The sequence below is a fragment of the Anastrepha ludens genome, chromosome 3 (genome assembly GCF_028408465.1).
Source record: "Anastrepha ludens isolate Willacy chromosome 3, idAnaLude1.1, whole genome shotgun sequence".
Classification (NCBI taxonomy): Eukaryota; Metazoa; Arthropoda; class Insecta; order Diptera; family Tephritidae; genus Anastrepha; species Anastrepha ludens.
In genome coordinates this window covers 51,123,144-51,148,719 of record NC_071499.1, presented here as the reverse complement: position 1 = coordinate 51,148,719, position 25,576 = coordinate 51,123,144, and the positions used below count along the sequence as shown (strand labels likewise).

The following is a 25,576-nucleotide window of genomic DNA, read 5'->3' as shown; positions in this document are numbered from 1 at the left end:
TTCTCGGTAAGTTTTTTTCATCATTTGTTTTGCGATACATTCGATCAGTTGTTGAAGCAAATTGCAAATGTTAATATATACAAATTATTAATTGTCCTATTAGCTTTGAGTTTACACATTCACTTGGGCATGAACGTTCGATATGTTTATGACTACGCGGCCATTTATAAAAAAAACGATTTGGGGAGTTGTAAGACAACAAATGTGGGGAGTTGTGAGACACCGTTTTTTTCGACGTTTGAACGCATCTTTCATAAGTACCTCGCAATATTCATGCATTGTTTGGATATATATCATGAAATTTTTGGTTAAATTTGAGTTTTTATTGTTTTTCCGCTGTGCAATGCCGAATGCAATGTATGCGATCGAGCTGTGCACCTAAAGTGTGCCAATTTACGAATTGGTTATTATACATTTTCTCACTGCGAATCATCAGATTGATGGCATTGCATTTTTTATACACTTTTTTATAACAATTGTCTTTTCTTTTCTATTTTTCATCTTAATAAAGAACTAATAACTAAAATAAGTCATTTTTATTGATTTAAACCATGGTGTCTCACAACTCCCCACATCTTAGTATTTTGTATTATATTTTATATAATTATATACAATTTTAATTTTAAGGAAAATTGTAGTTTTGTTAAATAGGCCATACCAATAGCTTCCAGTATTCATTGACTAAAGATTCCATCGTTGACATATGCAGAATATTAAAATTTTGAGTAATACGGGTCCAAAAACAAAACCCGTCCCACAACTCCCCATTCTCCCTTACTTATTTATCATATTAATTTAGTTACTAATTTTAGTATTTCACTTTTTTCTGTCTCCTTTTAGGTGGTCCTCTCGGCCTGTTCTTCATATTTCCAGAGCCTTTTTCTGGACCACCCCGAAAAGCATCCAATTGTGATATTGAAGGACGTCCGCTTAGCCGAACTGAAAACATTAGTCGAATTCATGTACAAGGGCGAAGTTAACGTGCAATATTGTCAGTTGTCAGCTTTGCTCAAAACGGCCGAGTCGTTAAAAGTAAGTGCTTAAATAGCGAGTTGAGAGCATCAACTAAATAGTGCTTCAGGGAAACTAAGAGCAGATAGTTACCGCAAAAAAAAACAAAAATCTTATAAAACAAATATTGTTGAATTATATTTGCCTGATCCCTATGGGGTAATGCACACTATTTTCTTTGATCTGGGATAGCTGAGAAGAAAAAATGTACTTCTGAGCTTCTAACGTTGAGGTTTACTTAGGCCACAGAAAACTTTTTTCGAAATCACTCGCGAGAAAAGTAGAGAAAGTAATATTTTTGCGCGCCCTTAAGTCTTCTGGTTTCAGATTAAAAACTGAGAAAAATGCGACTAGCAGCTTAAAAATGTGTAACACAAACTAATCGAAATGTCCAAGAGACCAACTTGGCTCCTTGGCATCACAAGATCTACTCAGATTTCTTCGCAGATCGGCGAGATTTAAAGAAAATTGAAAAGGGGGCCCAAGTGCAGTACAAGGGACTTAATGTTTTACGAATACTGTAAAAAAACAGAAAAAATCGACATTTTACTCGGAAACATTACTCCAAGAACTGAAGAAAAAAAATTCGGTTATATTAAAATTTGATTAGTTTGCGTGATAAAATTTGTAAATGCACTCAAATGCATATTTTGACCAACCTTTTTCCATTTTCCAAACTTTATCACAACGTTTTCTTTCTCCCTGTTTTACTCACACCCTCATTCACCCCCACTCCCCCTCTTAGGTTAAGGGCTTAGCAGAGATGACCAATCAGAATACAACACTCAGAGAGCCAGAACGTGAACCGGATCGCTTGAGACCGCACTCGCAGCCCAGCAAGAGCACCTGTGACAGTCCCGTCGATACTGCGCTAGCGGGCGGGTCCACCACATCGATCGCCACCTCAGCCGCAAACTTAGCCACATCAGCCACTTCGACAGCCGCCAACGCCGTCGCCTCTTCTTTGTCTGCCTCAGCCTCTACAACCGCCACCTCAGTCTCGACGACAGCAGCAGCAACCACAACGACGCCAGTCAGCACAGCAGCTGCAGTAGTCGCTGCTGCCGCAGCGGCCGTTGCAGCGGTAACACAACAACAACAACAGCAACAGCAAGCTGCCACAGCATCTGCCTCGACAACAACGACGTCCACGTCAACGGCAGCCGGTGTAACCGGTACCACAACAACGGCGTCCACAGCGCAAAAACGAGACGCCAGCGGTGAACGCGGCGGCAGTCCGTCAGCGGTGCCCCCTACTAAACGTCAACAAATGTCACCCGAACGTGACTCATCGCCGCTGCCACTTGATCTCTACCAGGGACGTAGCGGTGAATCAGCAACTGGCGCGGAATGTGGTATAGCCGCCTCGAACGAGGAACGTGATGCGACGACGCATGTCATAAGCAAAAGTAACAGCAGCAACAATAAGAATGCGAGCAGCAGTGGTGGCGTAAGCGGGAGCAGCACACAAACAGCGTCACACCACAATAATGGCAATAGCGATATCAGGACAAGACGACATGATAACTCGGACGATGAAGATGATGATGAGGGTGGTGGCGTCGGCAGCGGCGGTGGTGGTTGTGGTGCTTTGCTCGATTCACCACCCGCACGACCCGCCTCCTGTAGCGTGCTGGACGTAAGTGGCATGGGTCTCACGTTGGGCGTGGTGGAGAAGATCGAAGAACCCGATAGCTATGACGAGGAAATGGATCTGGATGAGGATGTAGAGGATAATAGCTCGAATGATGCCATGGGCTTGAATATGAAAATCGGCGCAGCAATTAGCCATTCAGCGGCTTCGTTGGCGTTGCCCTCACCACTAGGTGGTGGCAGTGGTGGCGGTGGCGGTGATCCAGAATCGGCACGTTCCACGCCCGCTGCAGCTACAAGCTCATCCTGCGGCGGAGGGCTCATACTCGCATCGGATCTCTCACACCAGCAGCAGCATCGCGCCACTTCACGTAGTCCACGCGATGGCGGCAGCGTGGCAGGCGAGCGGCCTAGCAGCAGTGGCGTCTGCATGCTATCGGCTACGTCGGGCGTAGTCTTGAGTCCAAGTGCGTCGGCGGCAGCACCAGCAGCGGGCAACGAACCGCTGGCGGGTACGTCCGGATTGGGGCCAGTGCAGTCGGTGCCACTGGTGAGTTTTGGAATATACATCGTGGAATAGAATATAGATTTTCGTTGAATTATTTCTTTTGTTTGCTTTTTGTTTGTTTGTTTTTTTCTAACGCAAACACAGTCGCTCAAGAAAGAGATCGATTGCAGCGAGGATGACAACAGCAACAGTCGACATATGCATCAGCCGCGCTCGGCGTCAGCGGGCGGCGGCTTAGGTGGTGATTTGGATTATCGTCTCACAACACACGAATCGGTAAGTGCACAAAACCCTTTACGGCTTGCCCTTCTTAATCCATAAAAACAAACCAAAAAAAAAACAAAAAAAGTACAAATAAAAAAGTGTTTAGTTTTTCTTTTGTTGACGTTTTCACTCCTGTTCGATTTCGATTTTCAAACTCAAATGATACCGTTACATTACTTACTACTTACTACTACTACATAAATATACCACCAAATATATTCAATATATATTTAAATATATTTTTTGCTCTTCGTCGTGTTCTTTGTCTATGAATTTGTTTACTTACTACATATCAACGTACTACATCACGTTTACATATTTATATATATATTTTTTTTTTTTTTTCACTATTTCCACTTCGGTTTATGTTTTTATTACGATTTTTCACTTCAATGGCGATTTTTTATTTATTATTTAATAGTTGCTGGCGCTGGCAAGCAAATTCAAAACAAACAAGAAAAAAAATTAAGTGCGATAAAGCTTGAAATGCAAACATTTTTAGTTTCCACACATAGAGCACACATTTTTTGATTTATAGCCTCCACCAAACCTATGTGAAAAAGGAAATTGAATTAAAAGAAAACGAAAAAAAAAGTAAATCCTAACCATATTACGAAGCTATAAGTGCGCAATTTTCCAATTTTCTGCTTAAAATCGCTTAGTAAAAAAATTTGAAAATTGTCCTCTACCAAACAAGTCCCAAAAATAGCTAAAAAATTGCTCGAAAACGTAAAATGTTGCACGATTTGTTCACAATTCAAATTTCCCTTTCCGATTTCTGCTAAATTTTGCCTCCCAACCACTTTTTGCTTTGCATATAAATTTTCAGTTGACACTTTATGTTTGCCAGTGTTGCATGTTTGCCATTTCAAAAAATTGCTAGATAAATAATACAAACCTTCCGCAAGCAAATAATATACGCTGCTCCGACATTATCCGCGCGTGCAGTGTATTATTTTAGTTATTTCCCATTTGGCCGCCATTTGTTTTCCCACACACACACGCGCGCATTCCACAGAAACTCAGTGGTGGTGGTGGTAGTGCAAACTTTACTGCTTCTCCCAACTTTTCCTCACCCAGCTTTTCCCGCTATTTCTGTCGCCAGTTTTTCATTTTATTTAATTTTATTTTATTTATTAACTCGTTGGTAATTTTTGGAATTTCTCATTTTATTAGTCCATTCTGGTTGGTGCTGATTTTCATTTTCATTTTGATTTACATTTTTATTTACATTTTTATTTCATAAATGTCGCATGTTTCCGTGTCCTCAATTTTTGACGTTCTATATATAGAATGAAATGTGTATGAAAACTAATGTGCCAACATATTCATACGCATACATATGCAATTGTCCTTGCTCTCTTGTTTTGTTGTTGGTTTTAAATTTTTTTTTTGTATTTCATTTCACTTCTCTGGTTTTTGCCTATTTGTTGTGCATTTTATTAGATTACCAATTTCGACATGTACGAGTTACACAGCCTTAGCCCAACGGCTGCCTACATCCCTCCGCTCTCCACCCCCTCTCCCATTCAGCTTTAACTTTCCTTTAACTACCACATACTCGTATATAGTGTACATGAAAATAGTTTCCTGCATTTTATGTGCTCAATTTTATCCAATTTACGCAGATTTTTCATTTTGCCCGTTTCGTGAAATTCTACGAAATTAATATTAGTTTTGCATGTATCCAATTTTGATGTTCGTGTTTTTTTTTTTTTTTTGTTTGATAAAAAGCAAAACCAAAAATATGTCACATGAAAAGAGTTGAACCATGAAATTTCAAAAGAATTCATAATTTGGTATTTTAAAACCTATGCAGGTATGTAGGTGGTGTATCCCTTTACTAATGAATTATCCAGTATAAATTTCGAAAATTAACAAACATATTTTTGAAATTTTATTAAAGCAAAGTTCAAAGTTCAAAACTCAAAGCATAAATATATAACGCATGTACATAGGGTTTTTCGAAGAAGAGAGCGCGTCGATGTTGATGCAACACAATTATCTTTGTGAGCGAACCAGTGAAAAAATACTGCGCACCTGCTTACTAATCGATCTAGCGATGCCTCGTTCAATTTACAAACGAACGCAATGTACTGGACCTGCCCAATATATATTCGTACTCCACGTTCTGTTCTCATATACACTCCGTTCAGAATTATAAGCACACAACGAATATACAGGTAGTTTATACTAAAACAAAACCCATGGAACGCAAAGTTTCAAACTTTGTATGAAAATTTTCAAAGTTTCAACAAAACTGTTCTCATAAACTGTTAACCAGAATTTAGAATTTTTTGGCATACGCAGTTTTATAGCTTATTGAATTTTAGTCTAACAAAGTGCAAGCTTCAGGTGACTACAAAATACCGTTGATTTTTGACGATTTTTTTCGCTGTACTCAAATTTTTGCTGTGTGCTCCAATTTTTTTATTTGGAAGAAAAAACCTGGCATAGTCGACAAACCAAGTTGCCAAATATAAACAGTTTTTTGTAGTTAGTCGGAATTTGCACTTTGCACACTAAAATGCAATAAGCTATAAAACTGCGTTCTCAGAAAAATTCTAGAAATTCTGGTTAAAATTTGATGGAAGAAGTTTTGGTGAAATTTTGAAAAATTTTGTAGTACAAACTTTGAAACTTAACGCACATGGTTTTTTGTTGTAATACGAACTATATTTCTATAAGAAATAAGTGGTATGTTTGTAATATTTGGGTGCGTCTGAGAAGATATCGGGGGTTACGAATTAATGGTAGTTAGTGCTAATAAGAATTTGTCTGCTAGCTCTTCGCTAGATACTTTGTCGAGGGCGCTTCATAAAGGATACTTCAGATACTTTGCACTGACTTTTCACTGGTTCACTGTATACATTTGAATATAACTCGAAAAATGTTTTGGAAACTTTCACAGAATACTCGGTTAGCAAAAGAAAATTTGAGGGGTGTTTTTTTTTAAAATAGCAAACAAAAACTTTTACGAAACAATAAATTTTGTTTTAGAAAATAATTTGTGCAGTTAAAAATAAAATTTGCTTACAAAAAAAAATTTGAATTAAAAGCAAAATTTGTTCTACAAAAACTCGTAGCAAAAAAGTAAAAGTTGTTTACAAAAAAAATATTTTTTTTAATTAAAAATAAAATTTTTCCACAAAAAAATTGTTTAAACAAAAATAAAATTTGTTTACGAAGAAATAGTTTTTTTTTCACTTAAAAGTAAAATTTGTTTACAAAAAAATTTTTTGAATTAAATATAAAATTTGTTCCCCAAAAGTTTTTTTTAAAACAGCAAAATTTGTTTACAAAACAACAAAAATATTCCGGTTGAAAGCAATATTTATTAAAAAAAAATGTTGTTTTAGTATAAACAAAATTTTAAACCAAAAAAAGTCAAATGTGCTTACAAAAAAATTCTTTGTTTTCAATAAAAAATAAAGTTTGTAGATTTTATAAAATTTGCTTACAAAAAAAAATTTATCTCGGTTAAAAAATGTTATTTTGATAAAAACTAAATTTTAAACCTCAAAAGTTTTGAGCAAAAAAGTCAAATTTGCTTACAAAAAAAAAATTTTTTTTTATAAAAACTAATTTTTAAATCTCAAGTCAAATTTGCTTACAAAAAAAAAATTTTTTTTTTCAATAAAAAATAAAGTTTGTAAATTTAGTAAAATTTGTTTACAAAAAAAAATTTATTTCGATTAAAAATGAAATTTATTTAAATAAAATGTTATGTTAATAAAATCTAACTTTGAGCAAAACAATAAAATTGCCTTACAAAAACAAATTAAAAAAAAAAACAAATTGTTTAAAAAAATATTTTGAATAGAAGTAACATGTGTTTAGAAAAAAAAAGTTTTAAATTTAAAACTAAATTTGTTTAGAAAAAAATTTGTTTTAATTAAAAATAAAATTTTTTTCCAAAAAATTGTTAGCACACAAGTAAAATTTGCAATAAAAAGTAAAGTTTGTTTAAAAAAAAATATTTAGCAGCAAAGTATATTAAAATGTGTTTGCAAAACAAAATTTTAAATTAAAAATCCAATTTGTTTAAAAAAAAATTTGTTTTAATTAAAAATAAAATTTTTTCCCCAAAAATTTTGAGCAAAAAAGTCAAATTTGATTACAAAAAAATTTTTTTTTTCTTAATAAAAAATAAAGTTTGTTTAAAAAAGAAAACTTAGCAGAAAAGTAGAATGTTTTTAAAAAAAAAATTTAAATTAAAAACTAAAAAAAAATTCTTTTAAGTAAGAATACAATTTTTTGCCAACAAATAGTTAGCAAACCAGTAAAATTTGCAATAAAAATTAAAATTTGTTTAAAAAAAAATATTTAGCAGAAAAGTAAAATGTGTTTGCAAAAAACAAAAATTAAATTAAAAATCGAATTTGTTTAGAAAAAAATTTTGTTTTAATTAAAAATAAAATTTTTTCCCCAACAAGTTTTAGCGAACAAGTAAAATTTGTTTAAACAAATTTTTTTGCAGAGAAGTAAAATGTGTTTACCAAAAAGTCCTTTTTAATGAAAAATTAAATTTGTTTACAAAAAATATTTTTTGTAATTAAAAATTAAATTTTTGTTTATAAAAAAAATTTTTTGTAATTAAAATTTAGATTTGTTTACAAAAGAGTTTTGTTTTAATTAAAAATAAAAATGTTTCCCCAAAAATTCTTAGCAAACAAGTAAAATTTGTTTGGAAAATAAATTTCTATTAAAAATAAAATAATGTTTTGAAAACTTCTTTATTCTTCTTTTATTATGCATTTTTTTCCTATTACTTACAAAAATACAATATGTATGAAAATTTTATTGATTCTAAATATGTATGAATATTTAAACTACAAGATATGATGTTGGTAAAAATTGGGTTTTGTTGTTGTGTTTTCTGTTAGGAAATCATCTCGATCTCTGGCATTCGTTCCAACTTCTGAGTGGTCGTCCTTGTTTTTCATCATAACATTTGCTTTAGCTTTAGCTACTTTGGCTATTCTGTCAGAGTGTATCCTTTCAACATGATTTCGCCATTTGCTTCTTCTTTTTCCGGTGCATTTGTTGATATCCTCGATTTCACATACCTCACGGATCTCGGAATTCGTTTTTCTATCGTACAGAGTGTACCAGGCGATAGCTCTAAGTGCAAGCATTTCAACAGTTGTTGCCTGTTGTTGTGTTGCTGATGTATCAGCTCGCGCTTCTGAAGCGTCGTATGTATTGGTCGCACGCATGTTTTATACTTATAGATAACCGTTTTACTTTTTATACGAATATATTTACTATGCCAGATTATATCTTTTAAACCTCCTGATATGGCAGCCACTTTAGTAACTTGGATTTTCAATTTTTTTTTTTTTATGTCTCTGTTGCTGGTTCCCTCTTACTCTGAATTTTTCTTTCGTACACAAACAGCAGAGTTGCATTAGGCGGGTATTTGAAGGTTTCCATATACAAAAGTTCTCATCATCCGCTTTGATGGAAAGTTTTCTTTCAGATTTTTCATTCAAACGGTCATTGAAGTATTGCGACTGCAATGGATTAATACTGAATTTGAGAAATTTCGTGTTCATATATTTTTCAAAACAAATTTTTAAAAACTATAAAACCATACAATTTTGACTGATCAGATCGTGCAAGGAACTCACTTTATCCACTTAGGTATTATTACTATTTTTGGTTATTTTCGTATCTACAAATGCTTGTGTTAACCGGGGACAAGCGCGTCTTGGCTTTAATAAAACGTTGATCAAAACAATTTAATGAACTGTATATTACTAAAAGTCTCTTGCTCTCACCTCATCAGCTACCATCATGCTACCAGGCATATAGCGACAGTCTGGAAGCATACCAGCAACATTCGCTGTAAGACAAGACCCTAATTGGTATGTTCCATATATGTACACACTGTGTTGCCTAACTTCAGTGGGACCATTTCGACCAGAACCAATCTTAGTCAGATTCTTACCGGACATCAACGATGTGACAGTTTTTAATGCTTGCCCTGGAAGGCCACAACAAATTTGCTAACAGAAACTTATTAATCTGTCTTCGGTACAAAGGTGCGGGTGACTATTTTTATTGTTATTTTTATAGTTAAGTAACTGAAATGATCTGCGTTAGTTGTCTGAAGAATGAGTTGGCATCAGCTCAGTTCATACTCCTTTGCTGCCTTGCGTTGGGAGGCTAAGATTTAGGTAGCTTGGGTCAAATTTTTTTTATTGTGTCTGAAGATCTCTCTTCTCCAGTTTATCATCAGTAGTCAGTACCCGTACCAACGGAACAACGCACAAAAATTCTACCAGAAAGTGTGGTTTTAAGACCCGAGCGTTTTTCCTGTAAGAACAAAGACGGCGATCTGGTGACTGGCATACAGAACAATCTCAAATTATGGAGGGAACACTTCTCGAACCTGTTAAACAGTGATAACTACGCATGCCACAGAGAATGTGAAGATCCCGATACCCCAATCGTTGACGACGGAATTGTCGTTCCGCTACCCGACCATGACGGGGTGAGAATAGCGATAACGCGGCTAAAGAACAACAAAGTCGCGGGCGCCGACGGACTGCCGGCTGAACTATTCAAATATGGCGGCGAGGAGCTGGTAAGATGCTTGCATCAGCTCCTATGCAAAATATGGTCGGATGAAGGTATGCCCGCCGATTGGAATTTAAGTGTGCTCTGCCCAATCCATAAGAAGGGCGATCATGCAACCGGGCTGTTAGTTCTGTCTTTTCCAAACTGGATAAAGAAGCAAAGCGAAAGGGTCTGGTGGTGAAGGAGGACAAAAGGAAGTACCTCCTTTCATCAAACAGTCAGCACACTCGCTTAATGCTGGGTCATGTCGTCCGAATGGGTACAAATGCTCCGGCTCTGAAAGTATTCGATGCGGTAAAAGCTGGTGGAAAGATCAGGTGGAGAAGGACTTGGCGTCACTTGGTGTGTCCAACTGGCGCCGGTTAGCACAAGAAAGAAACGACTGTGCCCGTAATTCATTATCGTCTCCATTAGCTTTTCTCATTCCTGTCTCTTTCCTTCTTTCAATGGTACTACGACGGACGAATCGAAATTGACTTCCATCTCCGTAATTCACATTAATATCCCCTCTAGAACAAATTTTCACTTTAACCTCCTCGAATTCATTGTTCGAATGCAAATTTATAACATTGAGGATTGTTTTTGAATTAGTGTTTCCGGCAATTTTTTTTTTTTTAATTTGACTTGGCTTAAAAAATTGGCAGCCGAAACACTGGAAGGATTTTTCATCCTGCCGTTTTTTTTCGCAGCAAAAACTGACTGTAGTTATTTATTTTAAAAACATATTTTTCAAATTAACGAACATCATCCGTTCAGCGATTACTCGAAAGCTGCACAAAACTTTATCACCGTTATCAACTGTACTTTTCGTCGAAAATGCAACGGTGTCGTAACAAATGTATACCATCTCAATGGTAGCCTAAAAAATAGCCTATACGGGGGTGAGAGTTAAATAGAAGGGGAGGTATGCCCACCGCATGCAACCACGCACCGTTGTAGCTCACCCCATGTGCAATGCTTTCAACGCCACAGCAAGAAGTCTCTTGTTGAGAAGCATCAACATGCAACAGCGAGGGCAGAGCGAAAGCCCGCCGTTGGCAAATAATTTCTATATAAAAAGGCCTTTTTCACAAAATACTTGCTTTTATTATATTTCAGCGTTCATATAATTTTCTTTTTTTTTTGACTTTTTCTTTTTTTGGCAATGTTGTTTCAAGTCTTTTTCAACTACAGCTTCTTTTTCTGTTCTTTTGCTTTCAAAATGCAATCACAAGTGGCAGAAAGCGCCAGAAAGATTAAAAAAAAAATGAAGTGATATAAAAAATGTAGAAACACATGCATGTGTACGTTTGCACATTAGGGTGGATCACCAACCATGAAAAATGAAAAAAAAAAATTGGAAAACTTGAATAACTCAGCCAAATCTTGACCGATTTAGACAACTGACCGATTTAGACATTTCTTGGAAAATCAGCTTATTAAAGTCCAAAAATTTTTTTTGACAAAAGTCAACAAAAGTCTGTGGATCCCGTTGATTCCATTGATAAATTGTTTAAAAAATTTTAAAGCACACCTTTTAAGCTTAAACTCTTCCATTGCCTGACTTTTGTAAAAAAAAAATTTTAATATCTAATTTTATTAAAAAAAAAAAAAAATGTATTGGTATTTTCATATCGTTTCCGCTCAAGTAATTACGCATATTTTTCCGAAATATTTTGGCAGAAATCTTTAAATATAATAAATTTAATAATTCTGTTGGAAGAGCCGCCATTTCTTTTTTGTGTGTCACCCTAATGTACTCACATAAATTAAGGAGTGAGGGAGTGAAAAACGAGATAGCAGGCCGAAAAAATGAGCAAAATGTAAATAACGGCAAAGTAATAACAACGCAAATAAAATAAGGTGAAAAGAGGAGTATCATTCGCAAAAAGAAAATTTTCGTCGTGGCAACAATGAGTTGTAAAAAGGAAAAAAGGAGAACAAGAAACAACTGTAAACGCACTTCAAATTCAGAACGCTTGACAAATTCCGTTGGCGCGTATAGCGTGTGGCATGCATACTCAGCTAAACATGATGCAACATGCACGCATACATGCAACACTTGTGCTGGCAAAGACAAAAAAAGAGGCTTAAAATTTGCACACACATTTGCTTTTTTCTATTTTTTATTGAACAACAAGAAAAAGTCATCAACATGCCACCTTGCGACATTTGCTGTTGTTGTTGTTTTCTACATAGCTTCGTACTTACATACTCATGTATGCTTGTATGTATGTGTGTATGTATATAGAAAACATAATGTTACAATATAATATTTTTTTTTTGTTTTTGCGCACGACTTTCTCCCCACAGCTACGTAAGCTCGCTGTCTACTTTGCGCCAAAAAAATTGTTGCAGCCGCAAACATCGTCGAGTGCGCTTCATAAAGGCGCGCATCACTGCTGAATATGTTAAAAGCTGGAGGAGAAAGCATCATCATTTCCGACGTCAAACGCATTTTTATAATGAAGAATTTCGTGTGGTTGCTGCTGTTGCTATACTTTCCTTTTTGTTTTTCCTTTTCTCATTTTTTTTTTTGTTTTTTTTTTTTTTTTGGTTTTCTGTGGAAACGTAATGAATTTATTTGGTAGACATGCATACATGCATACATCCTTCAGAAACTTCAGATATTGTAAATTACAAAAAAAAAATAAATACTACTTCGTTTTCATTCACTCTTATTTTCTATTCAAAGTGACGCTCCTATATTTACTGCTTTACTACCACCAGAGAATTAACATTCACTGCTGCTATGCAGCTCCTCTACATATCAAATTCACTGCTGCTATGCAGCTCCTCTGCATATCAAATTCACTGTAGTTGTGCAGCTCTTCTGCATTTAAAATTCACTGCTGTTATGCAGCTCTACAAATTCTGCTAACTTAACATTCTGTTGTTCTGTTAGTATCGTTAACGCCGCATCGCTCTTGCACATTGATGCATACCTTTAGGTGCTTGCCATGAGAAGTTGTGTAATTTTTTGCTGCTCTTGGCATAGCAAATCTGTAGGGACTCTTAGTGCAAGTGATTTTTCTTTCAATTTTTTATTTTGACTTTTTTGCCATTTTTTTTCCAAAAAAATGCAACAACATTCATGTCAGCTCTGTGCTGCATCGCTCGTAAAGTTTTTCTTCATGCTTACCTCATTTAGGGCATGGTACTTGAAGCTGCAGCATTTATAAGCGTATTTTCTGTTCGCAGTGTGACAAATGCTCGCAAACATACATTTGTTTAAAAAGCTTGGTAATTACTGTGTATATGTGTGTTTGTGTATGTGTTTGTATATGGGCGTCACTTCTCTACTTAAACTACAACCAAATTCCTTTTCGTACTTCACTTTTTTTCTTTCGCAATCCTGGTGCTGTCAAGCGCTGACGAAATTCATTTTGTACTTGTGTCGATTTATTCCACTCGTTGCGTGCTTTCAGCATATTTTTCTACTTTTTCGTCACTACCCCATACATATGTAGAAGAAGTACTCACATACTATATTATATCATCACATGTTTTATAAATCTGTATGTATGTGTAGTACGAGTGTATGCACTTGTGTGCGCTTATTCTCCCACAATAGCAACTCTGTCGCATTCTATCACATTTTTTACTGTCAATCCACATCACCTCTGCTAGCGCCTCTGCCTCTGCCTTTGCTTTGTGTCAACGCGCAAACTCTCTTCACTACTGATCTCTACATGGCATATAAGTATGTTGGTATGTGTGTATGCATAAGTGCTGCCTTCAGTTGGCTTCTGTCCTTTTTTCAAGCACACAAATGCATATATGTGCACGTATGTATGTTTGCTTTTTACACCCCCCTCGCTCATTTGCCTTTTCAAATAAGATATTTGTTTTTTTTTTAAATGCAATTTATTTCAGCCCATCTGGGGGCAATGCGAAATACCTACACAGCCCCATAGGTATTTCGTTCACTCTCCTCCTCAAATGCGTACTTAGTATAAAGCCAATAAGATGTAACTGTAAATGTTGCAAACCGCTATCACAAGAATAAAACTTGAAACATTTACTATTTTATTTTATTATATTTTTCTACAAACATAAACTTAAATTATATTGAAAAAAATGGACCATCTGAAAATAAGGTAGTGACACTCTACTTAGCAGCTGTGTCCCGATATATTTCATCGACACATAGAGGCGCATATATGTGTAAGTATACCTGTCGAGAGTGTATGTATGTATGCGGATGTGACGGTTTATTTAGCTTACCACCTTGCAGCTACCTATAAACTCGCCCACTTGATTCCAAACATAAAGTATCCCATTCGTTTAGAGCTGATTGCTGTTTCAACTGTCCTTTTGTTAGGCTTCACTAATCTTCCACTCACGCCAGTATTGCCGTATTTGAAAAAATTAATGGACGTCTTTCCAAACAGGAAGTTGTCCTCTGCTGACCAAGTTTTAGAGCAGATTTAACTCGGATTTCCAGCTAAAATAATTTTAACATCTAATTCTAAAGGCGGCCGTCGTAGCGGAATGGGTTGGTGCGTGACTACCATTCGCAATTCACAGAGAGAACGTCGGTTCGAATCTCGGTGAAACATCAGAATTAAGAAAAAGATTTTTCTAATAGCGGTCGCCCCTCGGCAGACAATGGCAAACCTCCGTGTGTATTTCTGCCAAGAAAAATCTCCTCATAAAAATATCTGCCGTTCGGAGTCGGCTTGAAACTGTAGGTCCCTCCATTTGTGAAACAACATCGAGACGCACACCACAAATAGGAGGAGGAGCTCGGCCAAACACCCAAAAGGGTGTACGCGCCATACATATATATATATATATATAATTCTAAAGGGTTAAATTTAGCTCAAAAATTCACCCTAGTTCAAAAAGCACGCATAAAAGCTCTCTGAACAGACTCTAATCTATTAATATGGACTGCATGAAACGGTCTCCAAATGAATACCTCATATTCTAACATGGATCGAGCTAAGAAAACGAAGAACTATTTCGCAATGTTAGAACGATTTAGAAATAATAGAGTTTATGTGGGTGATGAAGTTGAGCTTTGAGTCAAAATAAACACCCACTAAATGAAAAGCATTCATACTAAAGTTTCAGAATGCTTTTGCTTTTTATAAAACTTTAGTATGACTAGCCAACAGCCATTCCTATGTCCACTTAAGTCGATGTGCTTTTTTAGAGATCATAAAGGAAGTAAGCTGGATGGCCTTAGTGTCTACTTTCTTTTTCAAACAAGTCTCCTTCATGGCTGTTTCAAAACTTGTATTTTTATTACGTTTAGAGCGAGCGATTTCTTTAACTTCTTGGCCGACTCTACTCTGGTGTCCACATAGTCGATGCCAATACTGTGCCCAATTTTCTCGATACTTTCGTTGGTGAAACCTTTCTGTGTGTGTGTGTGTATCTGTTGTCGTTTGCTACAAAATTGTCAGCTGGGATATGGAAATCACCGCACACGTATACATACATACACACTCGTATACATGCATATGGTGTAATGCTGGTATTTTATTTGCTGCCGATCCATCCGTTGCCATGTTTCTTATTTAGTGTTTTTATTTGTGTAATGATTTTTAATTTCCTCTCTTCAGTTTCATTTCAATCAGAAAATTTTTATCTTATTTTATAATATCGTTTTCTTTTCATTTTTAAAGTGGTTATGTTATATAAAAAATGTCAGTGTGTTTTTTTTTTTCTTTTTTTCTTTGTTTCTTTCTCTTTTGTGAAGCGAACACATTTGGTATCTTGATTCGCATATAAAATCGTGTGCAAGTGTGTTTGTTGTACTCACACGAGTCTGTATGTATGTACATAAGCGCTTTTGTAGCATTTCGGTGCCGTAAAGTGGTTTATTTTCAGACAAGAATGAGGCAAATTTAAAGGAGATATTATGAATTTGGATTTTGATTGAAGCTCTGCGCATTCTGAACTCTTCGTCACACAAAGTTAAGCAAAATATGAATATGGAAATCCACTATTTTTGCGTAAAATTCAAAACTTTATTTAAGATACTGCGAATTATCCGATTTGGGTCAAACATGTACCGTTTTTTTGCACAATTTGTGGCGAATTTAAAGGTAGCTTCATCATGCCACTCTCATAGAAGGAAGTCTAGGTCCTTATTGGCGAAAAACTCCAGTAATCGATTTCACAACCTTCTCTTGATGCCAATTTCTTAACACTCAAAAAGTTTTGCAATGAGAGAAAAAGGCAGTAATCGCTTGGTTGCAGACCCTCACTGTATGGACGATGCATTAAAACTTTCCAACCAAGCTCCAGGAGTATTTGGCGAGCCACTACAGACGTGTGTGACCCTGCGGTGTGCTGATCGAACACAACACCTTTTCTTTTGCGCATATCTGGCCCTTTTTGGTCAATCGCTAGCTTCAAACGGTCCAGTTTTTGGCAGTACAGATCATACTTTAGTGTTTGACCATATGGAAGGAAATCATAATAAATGTTTCCTTTCAAGTCCTATTAAATACATCAGAACCTTCGTGGCCGTTAGCCCTGGTTTGGCTACCGTTTGAGCTGCTGTTTTGTCCACCTGGTCGTGGTCTGTAACTCAAAACTGAAAGAAACAAACAAAAAACAACAAAATCATTTTTTTATGTGACCTTGACAACGAGCATAAACTTGAAATTATATTTCTTTGAAAATGATGTATTTCTTTTTCTCCAAACTGATATGTGCAAGTTTTTCATTGATATGCAAATTCTCTATGAATTCGACTAATTCAGAGTTGAAAAGCTCTTTCAGAAACCTCAATTTTGACACAATCTTTGTGTTAATGTTAGATCTTCTATATTTTACAAATGCTTTTATTTTTTAACTCAGAAATTTTCCTTACAACCCTTTCTTTACTGCTGGTGTAAGCACTCCTTGGGGTTATTTATAAAAATTAATGACATTCCTTTCGGCGCTCCAATAGCCCTCTGGTAATAAAATTTTTCCCAGCTCATCATATTTTTCCTTCGTAGACATTCTTTCAAAGTCTGATGCATACATACTGCATTTGATATTCTACAGAAACCAAATTTTCCATCTCAAACTCTAATAAAGACGAGTTGACAAAGACTAAATAAAGACGGATTTTCGGAATTTTTCTATGTAGAGAATTTTCTAAGTTCCAAGTGACTACAAAATACGGTAGATTTTTTACTTTGTTTCTCGCTGAGCTGCCAGGTCTTTTCTTCGAGCCAAATTGCCTGTTCATTTTTATGTGGAAGCAACAGCCTATTACGGACAAAGACCTTTTTCCGTGAATGGGAAACTTTTGCATGGATCGGTATCCAATTTTTTTTTTAATTCATCGACTTAACTTGAAATACATTGCTCGGCAGTTTTTGGGTCACAGAGTATAAATTTTAAGAGAATTTTTGAAAATTCGGTGGTGGATCCCACAAGGTCTCATAAAAAAATTACAACAGCTTGATTTTTTGTATATTTTCTAGCGCCTTTCGAACAATCTTACTGCAAATTTTTAGACATAACTTTCCGGAATGAGCGAATTGTCATTCTGAACGACTATCAAGCGGCACTCAAGGCTGTATCATCCTGTGAGATTAAGTCCTCACTGATGCTTGAGTGTATCGAGAAAATGAATCTACTAGGAGCGTACAATCGCATCCGGCTAATTTAAGAGATAGATAGAGAGGGAGAGAGAGATACAGAGAGAGAGAGAAAGAGAGAGAGAGAGAGAGAGAGAGAGAGAGAGAGAGAGAGACAGAGAGAGAGAGAGGGAGGGTCGACATTAATAGAACCAGAGCCCTTGCTTGCTATGCGACATCACACCATGAAGGTGGTTTGCTGGCACCAAACTATGGCGGCTACGCCAGGCGAAATTCTTATTGGAAGAATCCAACCAAAAGAGGTTTTAAAGACTCAAGCCTTCACAAAGATGAATTGAGAAAGTTCACGGGCATTTTCACAGGCCATTGCAGACTGCGTAGTCATCTGCAGTTGATCGACATATGATCCGCTGATTCTTGCCGTTTCTTCTCCTGGAATGCTGCACCATAGCGCGGAGAAGGTTGAGACATCTCAGAAAATTGCAGTCAAAAGAAAGGTACATACCCAGCAATCCAACCCAGCTCTATCCAGAGTTTAGTAAGAGAACTAAGTCTGGATGGAAGTCTGGTACTGTGATGAGTAGAGAGCAGAAAAGGCTTTGATGTCGAAGTGCAAACCTAGCAGAAAATCTAGCTATCTATCTAGCTACCTAAAATCTATTTTCAGTAATACTAAAAACTAGCGTGTAATGCGTTTCAAGTGAATCCAATGAGCTTTGCAACTAAAAAATACCATCCCTTTACTTCCAATATTTTCCCACTCGATAACTTGGACTGGAGTTACAAAAAATTTTGTGCACCTCCACTGCAGTGCCGAATATATTCGAAATTTAATAAAAAAAATTCCAAAATTGTTCATAATTTGTATAACCACAACCCACTGTCATTTTTACCGTTACCCTATTCAGTTCTACCAAAGTGCTATTGAGTTTGAGTGAAAGTGTTGTTGCATAAAACAAAAAAATAAAACAAACCAAAATTAATAGAAGTGTTTTGCCTTTGGCATTTGCCTTTTTTTGGTTGTTTTTCGGCAGGTGTTTGTTACCATCGACTTATGGGCATACATACATATATATACATATGTGTACGTGTGTGTGTGACCATTCCTTTCATTTCTGTATAATTTGAATGCATAGTATGTGCTGTACTTTTCTGTAAATGCAAGTGTATTGTGGCTTCAATTTACAGGTGCATTTTCGCTTTGATGTTTTTTCAATCATCTTGCAAATGTTTTATTTCGAGTTGTTTGCTGAGATAATGGCAAAAATGTTTTGCGGGATAAAAATAATAAATTTTATACAAATTAAATTAAAATAAATGAATCCAACGTTTAGCGGCAAAATATATTCTTTTAATTGCAAGCCTTTCGGCAAACTAAAAGGGAAGTTTTTGATATAGAATTTGAGGTGGGAAATTTCTGTTTAAAGAATTTCATATTTAATTTAGTTTAAAAAGCGATTTAAAGCATTTATTTAGTAATTTTAGATGGTTTCGTTACAAATGAGTAAAAATGTAAGAGTTATATGCAAACGATTTTATCAATGGCAGTGAAGGGAAATAATGAAGACATCTACATTTCTTATTTATTATATTGTGACTGGTTATGATTTGCTAAGCAGAAGTTTTGAGCAACTAAAATTAGGCAATAGCCTTTTTGGCGTAAATGATACTTGATTGCATGAAAATCGGTACTGCTACGAATTCAGTTTTTTTCTTAAATAAATTTACAGCTTGCATCCGAATATGACCTGAGCTTCCATGTCATCACGCACTGCTTCCGCGTCAGACCCGCTCAAGCAGTTTATCACTTTCCGGATTTGATTTTGAGTAAGATATGAGTAAAATAAATATTCTTACCGCTAAATTTTGTTCTAAGGCAGTGGAGAGATGAGCACTTGTGGTAAGAAAGTGGATGTTGCGAGATGGAGAGGAGTTGTATGGGTTATTTAGAGTGGATTTCATTTGATTGTGGTAAAAATGTTCCAAAAATGATTAGCTTTTTCGCTGCTATGGCAATTTTTTCATTTGTTTATTTATTTACTTCTCATTTGTTCATATTTTTTTTAATTTTGCTACGCCTTTAGCCTTCTTATACTCCTTTAAGTGAGGGTTGAGCGACATTGAATCCTTCGCAAGAAAGTTAAACTTGCAATTTCCCTTTTAGGCTCAGTGAACTGAGCTGTCACGCTCATATCTTTTCGGTGAATTTCTTAAGTCAATTAGGGTACAAATTGCGGAAAGCGAAACACATTTTTCTGCTACTTGCGCTCGATCTCTTCTGGCAGTTCCATTTGTAAAAATAAGCATATAAATCAAGCTTTTAAGAAGTATTTTACTTTAGCTTTATGGGCAGCTTCTTATCTCGAGTTTTTTAAGGGCCCCACTTATGCAATGTATAATAGGATTATTGAAAACCAGCGTTTGTGAAAATTTTCTGTGATATTGAAATTTGAAAAGGTCGAGCCAAGGAGCACCAGGAGATTTGGTGGTTCCTAAAACACTCAGGCTAAAAAGCCCATTGTATTTAAAACACTGGAAAGAGGGTAGATAGTCAAAGAGGGAAGGAGAAAAATATCAGAGAAAGAGATAGGAAAGAATAGAGAAAGAGATGGCAAAAACTTTCGTTTGGAAAACAGTTGCCCTTTCTCCCAATATTAAGTCAAGGTTTAACGTCCCACAAGGGGTTATAATTGTACAGGCAACATGAAGCAAACTACACCCCAGCGCAACTCAACTCCTTAGAATTTCGAGATGTGCAACTCTAATTCTAATTTAGAATGAAAAAGTTCATCATCAAGAACTCAGTTAAAACTCTTATTTGAATAAAATACCTTTTTTTTTAATACCCACATATAGTAAAATTTTAAGGGGATTATTTTTATAGCTTCCTTTGGAAAGGGGTAATTTTGATATATTTTTTCAAAAGCCTGCAAAATATCAATTAGTGAGAAAATTATTTCCCAAAAAATTCTACTAGCGGTCTACTCAGACAATAATTGTGTGCGAAGAAGTTAAAGAAAAATAATATAAAAGTATTAAAAAAATACAACGTAAATGAAAAGAAAATAAAAAAGTGCGAGTTATTTCTCACTAGAAACTAGCAACCACGAGGAAAAACTCAGGAAAAATAGCCTAAAGTGTATCTAAGATATATATATAAGGTATAGCTCTGTCTCTCCTTTTCCTCCACGTTATATCTTTTTTCTCTCTCGCGGAACGAAAATGCCGAAAACGTTGCATAGCCTTGAAATTTTACTCTCCATTCTCGTTCGTCCATTGACGCTTAAGAAGTTTCGCTTCTAAAATAAAACTTGAATATCTGTATCATTCCACCCCAGCCAATGACTCTGAAAATAAGTAAAAAACTGAGGAAAGTAAGTTTCGAAAATTAAAAAAAAACTATCCCAACAATTTTGGAAAAAAATTGAGATCAGCTAAAGCTTAGTTATTTTATTTTGAAGGGAGTGATTTTCGAAAAAAAAAAAAAAATGATACAATTTTGAAAAAATGAGTTTTGTTATAAAAAAAAAACATTTACTTTAGTGATTTCTTTCCCACAATTATTACAAAAAAAAAAAAATTGTATTAAAAAAAACCTTGCCTACTTCACTTTAAAGAAAAAATCTGAGCAAGGAAATTATTCCGGAAATCACAAAAAAATACGAAAAAATTAAAAAAAAATTACATAAAATAAAAGTCAATTCTAAAAAGAAGCCTAAAGCTAACTTTAAAGAAGACTAAGAAAAAATCTGAGGGGGATAATTTTTGAAAATTAAAGAAAAACACCAAACATTGTGAAACAAAATTAAACAAAAAAATATTAAAAATAGCCTTAGCTATTTCACTTAAAAAAAACTGTAAGAAAAAATTTTTAGGAGTGATTTTCGAAAATTTAAAAAAAATGCAAGAAAATTAAAAAAAAATATATATTTTTTTTTTTTAATTACTTAAGAAGTTTATTTTTTCCTGCAATTATTTACTGCAACAAAAATTTACTTAAAATAACCTTAGCGAGCCTTAGCAAGTGATTTTGGAAAATTAAAAAAAAACCAAATATATGAAAATTAAATTTTTTTTAATAAATTTTCTTTAAATTAAATTTTTTCCAAAAATATTTGTATTCAGATGTGTATTCTTATCTACAAGAATTAAAAAACAAAAAGAACTCTAAGAAAAAAATTTTAGGCGTGATTTTCGAAAATTAGAAAAAAATGCAAGAAAATTTGAAAAAAAATTGATTTTTCTTTTAAAAAAAAACTTATTTAAGAAGTGTACTCTTTTCTGCAATTATTTCAAAACAAAAAAAAAACATTTGCTCAAAATAACCTTAGCGACATTAACAAGGGAATTTCGAAAATTAAAAATAAAAATACGAAACATTTTGGAACAAAATTGAATTTTTTTTAAAACAAAATTCTTGTTCCACAAGCGTATTTAATGCTTCAAAAAATTATAAATAAAAAAACTTAATATTAAAAATAACCTTAACTGTTTCACTTTTAAGAACTGCGAAAGGGGCAATTTTCGAAAATTAAAAAAATAATACCAAAAATTAAAAAAAAATTGAATTTTCTTCCTCTTTCTTATTCTTTCCTACAAAAATTACGAAAGAAAAATAATATTTGTTGTAAAGTAACCTTAGCCATTTCACTTTAAATATCTAAGAAAATTTCTGAGGGTATGATTTTCGAAAATTAAAAAAAAAATAACAAAAATTTTAAAACAAAATTGAGTTTTTCTCCAAAAAAATTTAGTTGAAGAAGTGTATTTTTTACTAATATACATTTTTCTATTTCCAAAAAAAAAAAAAAATAATATTAAAAATAACCTTAGCCATGCCACTTTAAAGAACATTGAATAAATATCAAACTTATTTTTTTTTCAAATTTTTGTTCTTTTTCCCCCCGTTTACTTAATATTATACTCAAGTCTACAAATCAAACATTTTTTTAAATATTTTCAAAATTTCAAAATACTTGTATCTCTTGATATAGAACCGCTCTGTTGCACAGTGTTGTTATAAAATTTATTTATCGCCAACCAACAGCTTACTGCTCTGAATTTAATTGATTCAATCGAAATATTTCTTTATTAATCCTTACTTATTCGGTTTCCTCTCTGAATTTTACAATAAGAGAATCCTTCATTTCTCTTCATTTTACAACTGTCACTTTTTCCACATTATTATATTCTTATAAAAAGCAACAGCAACCACTCATAGACGTGGCGCAGTGGAAAGTGACTGACACTACGCAGATCCATTAAAAGACCTGACAACATCAATGTCAGTCAGTCATGCGACGAAAATTGAGAAGTGACAAAAATGAAAAATTCCCATAGAAGCAGAAGCCCTGGCGACCATTGTGCCACATACAGTCAGCGTCAAAAGAAAGTGTACTCCATGTAGAGAAAAGTTTTGAATATTTATTTTTTTTTATTTTGTAATTTCAATTATTTTCTTATATAAAAACACATTAGGCAAAGTTTTGAACTTTGTAATATTATAAATTCTTTCGGCCTCGGTGGTCTAGCGTAAGTGCACTAGCCTGCCATCCCACAGGTTTTGGGTCCTGCCCATCCTTACTCCCGCACAAAAGTCAGCGCATTATTTGCATTGTGGCTGCTAAAACAAGCAAAAAACAAAGAAAAACACACAGTTACGCATTGCATCAGTGGCGTCGGCAAGAGGAAGCGGGCAGCCGCGGTAATAGCGCAGACACTCCAAATTTAGCCAAGTCCTCAACCATGTGTGCGATCCTTCTGCCAGAAAAATGTGAAACACAGATGGCGCTCCAAACAGTAAAGAAGGCGTTGTTCCTAAGCAACGGCAGATGGGCATTTCCACCACTTAGGGCTGTTAGCGGCAGGCTAATCACCTACCCTGTCAGAAAGCAAAATAGATGAACGAAACCAACGCAAGACTGAGACTTCACTACACTCCAGAGTGGAGTGAACAAGGAAACTTTTTTTTTTTATTTTTATTTATTCATTTATTTAGTAGTTTTTTTTTTGCCACGTGTTTTGTGCTGATTCACACCGAATATGGTAAATATTCTAATTTAAAAAATTATTAAGCCAGAATAGAAACTTATCGCTAAAAAGAATATCAATAAGAGACGTTCACTCTTCACTATGGATCATTTCGGCCCCTTCAACTTAAATTCGATGCTGGTTCTAATCCATATGACATCAATTCCTGTACGTGTCTCTGCTGTGTCTTATAAGGGTGTAAGCCAAGAATTTGTCCCAATATTTTCTACGAGTTGTGGCGAACGCTTGATTGATACGACAAATTTGGATTCATGCTTACCCTCAACCTTCCAGCACCGAAGACTTATTTGGTGGGTTTTATTTTTTGCGTTTTTTCTCTGTGTTTTGTGAGAATTTATACATGCTCCAATAGCACAGTCCATTTTAGCCCCATCTGTATAGACGGTAGCGTCGAAGTTGTTTAGTGAGAATCCCTTACTCCATTCCTGCCGAGATGGAAAGAGAATGGAAAAACTCCTATTGAACGTCACCGTCGGGACGATGGTGTCAGTGCTGTCCGAGCTGTACTGAGTTTGTCGCAACAATAGACTGGCATGACTGGCATAAGTTTGTTTCTTTCAGAGACCCGCTTCGTTAAACCTAAATGCGCTCAAGGAGATCTTCAAATGTTACTTATCCGCTTTTTTTAAGCAACTTACATGTACATGTGTGTGTGTGTGTGTGTCATAGCATTGTCCTGCAGATTTTGTGGACTGCACTTTTCACTTTATCAGCCTTTCCACCGCTCATTCTTCACCACTCACACCGCTTCTTCACTTCTATTTGCCTTCAGCGCGCAATATCAATTTACAGTTTTAAGTACTTTCATAACTTTTGTATTTGCACATTTCAGATTTTGCATTTCACACCCCCGACTCCCAACTCCCAACTCGCAGCTCCAGTGCATTCCCAACCGCCGCCGATTTCATCATATCAAATGTGTGTGCACACACATACGTACAAATATATCCAGTTGCTTATAGAAAAGCGCATAAATTCGAAAATCAGGCGTAGCGAATGGACGAAAGTTCAAAATTGCGTTTTTTCAATATTTTTAAAATGAGAAAATTCTCATTCACATTTTTGTTTTTAATTTTGCGTAAAGTGCTGGCAATGTCCTTTTTGTGCTATTGCACTCATACGCATGCAAATGTCGTATGCAGGCGCGTGCATTCATTTCAAATCTGTACTTGCACTGTCAGTCAACCCAAAAAAAAAAGAAACCAAATAAAAAAAACCCACAGAAAAAAGCATGGAGACATCACATGACTCATTCCCTTATTTGATATTTGCTGCCCCTACTCCGCCGTTCTTCCGCATTGTTGTGACTTTGGCCTGCGGGCTGTCAGGTTGTCGTGCCCCTGGTTCCGCGTAGACGACTCCTCGTTTAGTTGACATGTTGCAAGTTGCAAGCTGCAAATTTTTCATCATCTGCATATATTCTCATAGCCGCATGCATTGAAAAGCAAATACACAAATACATACATAGTTATATTACATAAGCCAAAAATAAATTAACAAAAGAGTGTTGCATAAGTTGCGGCGCATTTTCGTTGCGAATGTTAAGCGCACGGCCATGCAAAAACATTTAATTTATACATGTATTTGTATATATATATATATATGTGTGTGTATGTGTGCATGTGATTATACACACACACACACACTAAGATAAAATTTGATGTGCCCGTGACAAAATTTACGAAACTGCCAACGCATTCATTCATCACTGCGTAATGGAGCATTATGTTGATCACACAATAGAAAATAGAGGCTCATCACAAAAAACGCCCAAAAGGAAGAATTCTTATTTATGTGTCTATGTATATATGTGTGTGTGTATGTACGGACTGCAACTTCTAAGTCATTATCCATATTCCGATGCGTAGTCACCATTGACGATTCCATGGTTCTCTTTGCATGCAGGGAGGCCATGCTAGGGTTGACAAAATCTCCTTATGGGAGCTAAAGTTCAGAGCCGAATCAGTGTTAACTAGGAATATTACATCTAGACCTACGCCGACACTTAATGGCGACGGAATATGGAGCGTTT

At 35.2% G+C, this 25,576-nt stretch overlaps 1 protein-coding gene across 1 annotated transcript in view; it reads left to right on the top strand.

The window, feature by feature from the left end:
- Positions 1–25,576, top strand: part of LOC128857932 (longitudinals lacking protein, isoforms A/B/D/L-like) — a 188,880-nt gene that overhangs the window by 90,580 nt on the left and 72,724 nt on the right. Inside the window, exons 2-4 of the mRNA XM_054093788.1 lie at positions 841–1,032; positions 1,757–3,154; positions 3,257–3,388. Of these exons, the coding sequence (XP_053949763.1) occupies positions 841–1,032; positions 1,757–3,154; positions 3,257–3,388 (1,722 nt within the window). The remainder of the gene's footprint in view (positions 1–840; positions 1,033–1,756; positions 3,155–3,256; positions 3,389–25,576) is intronic.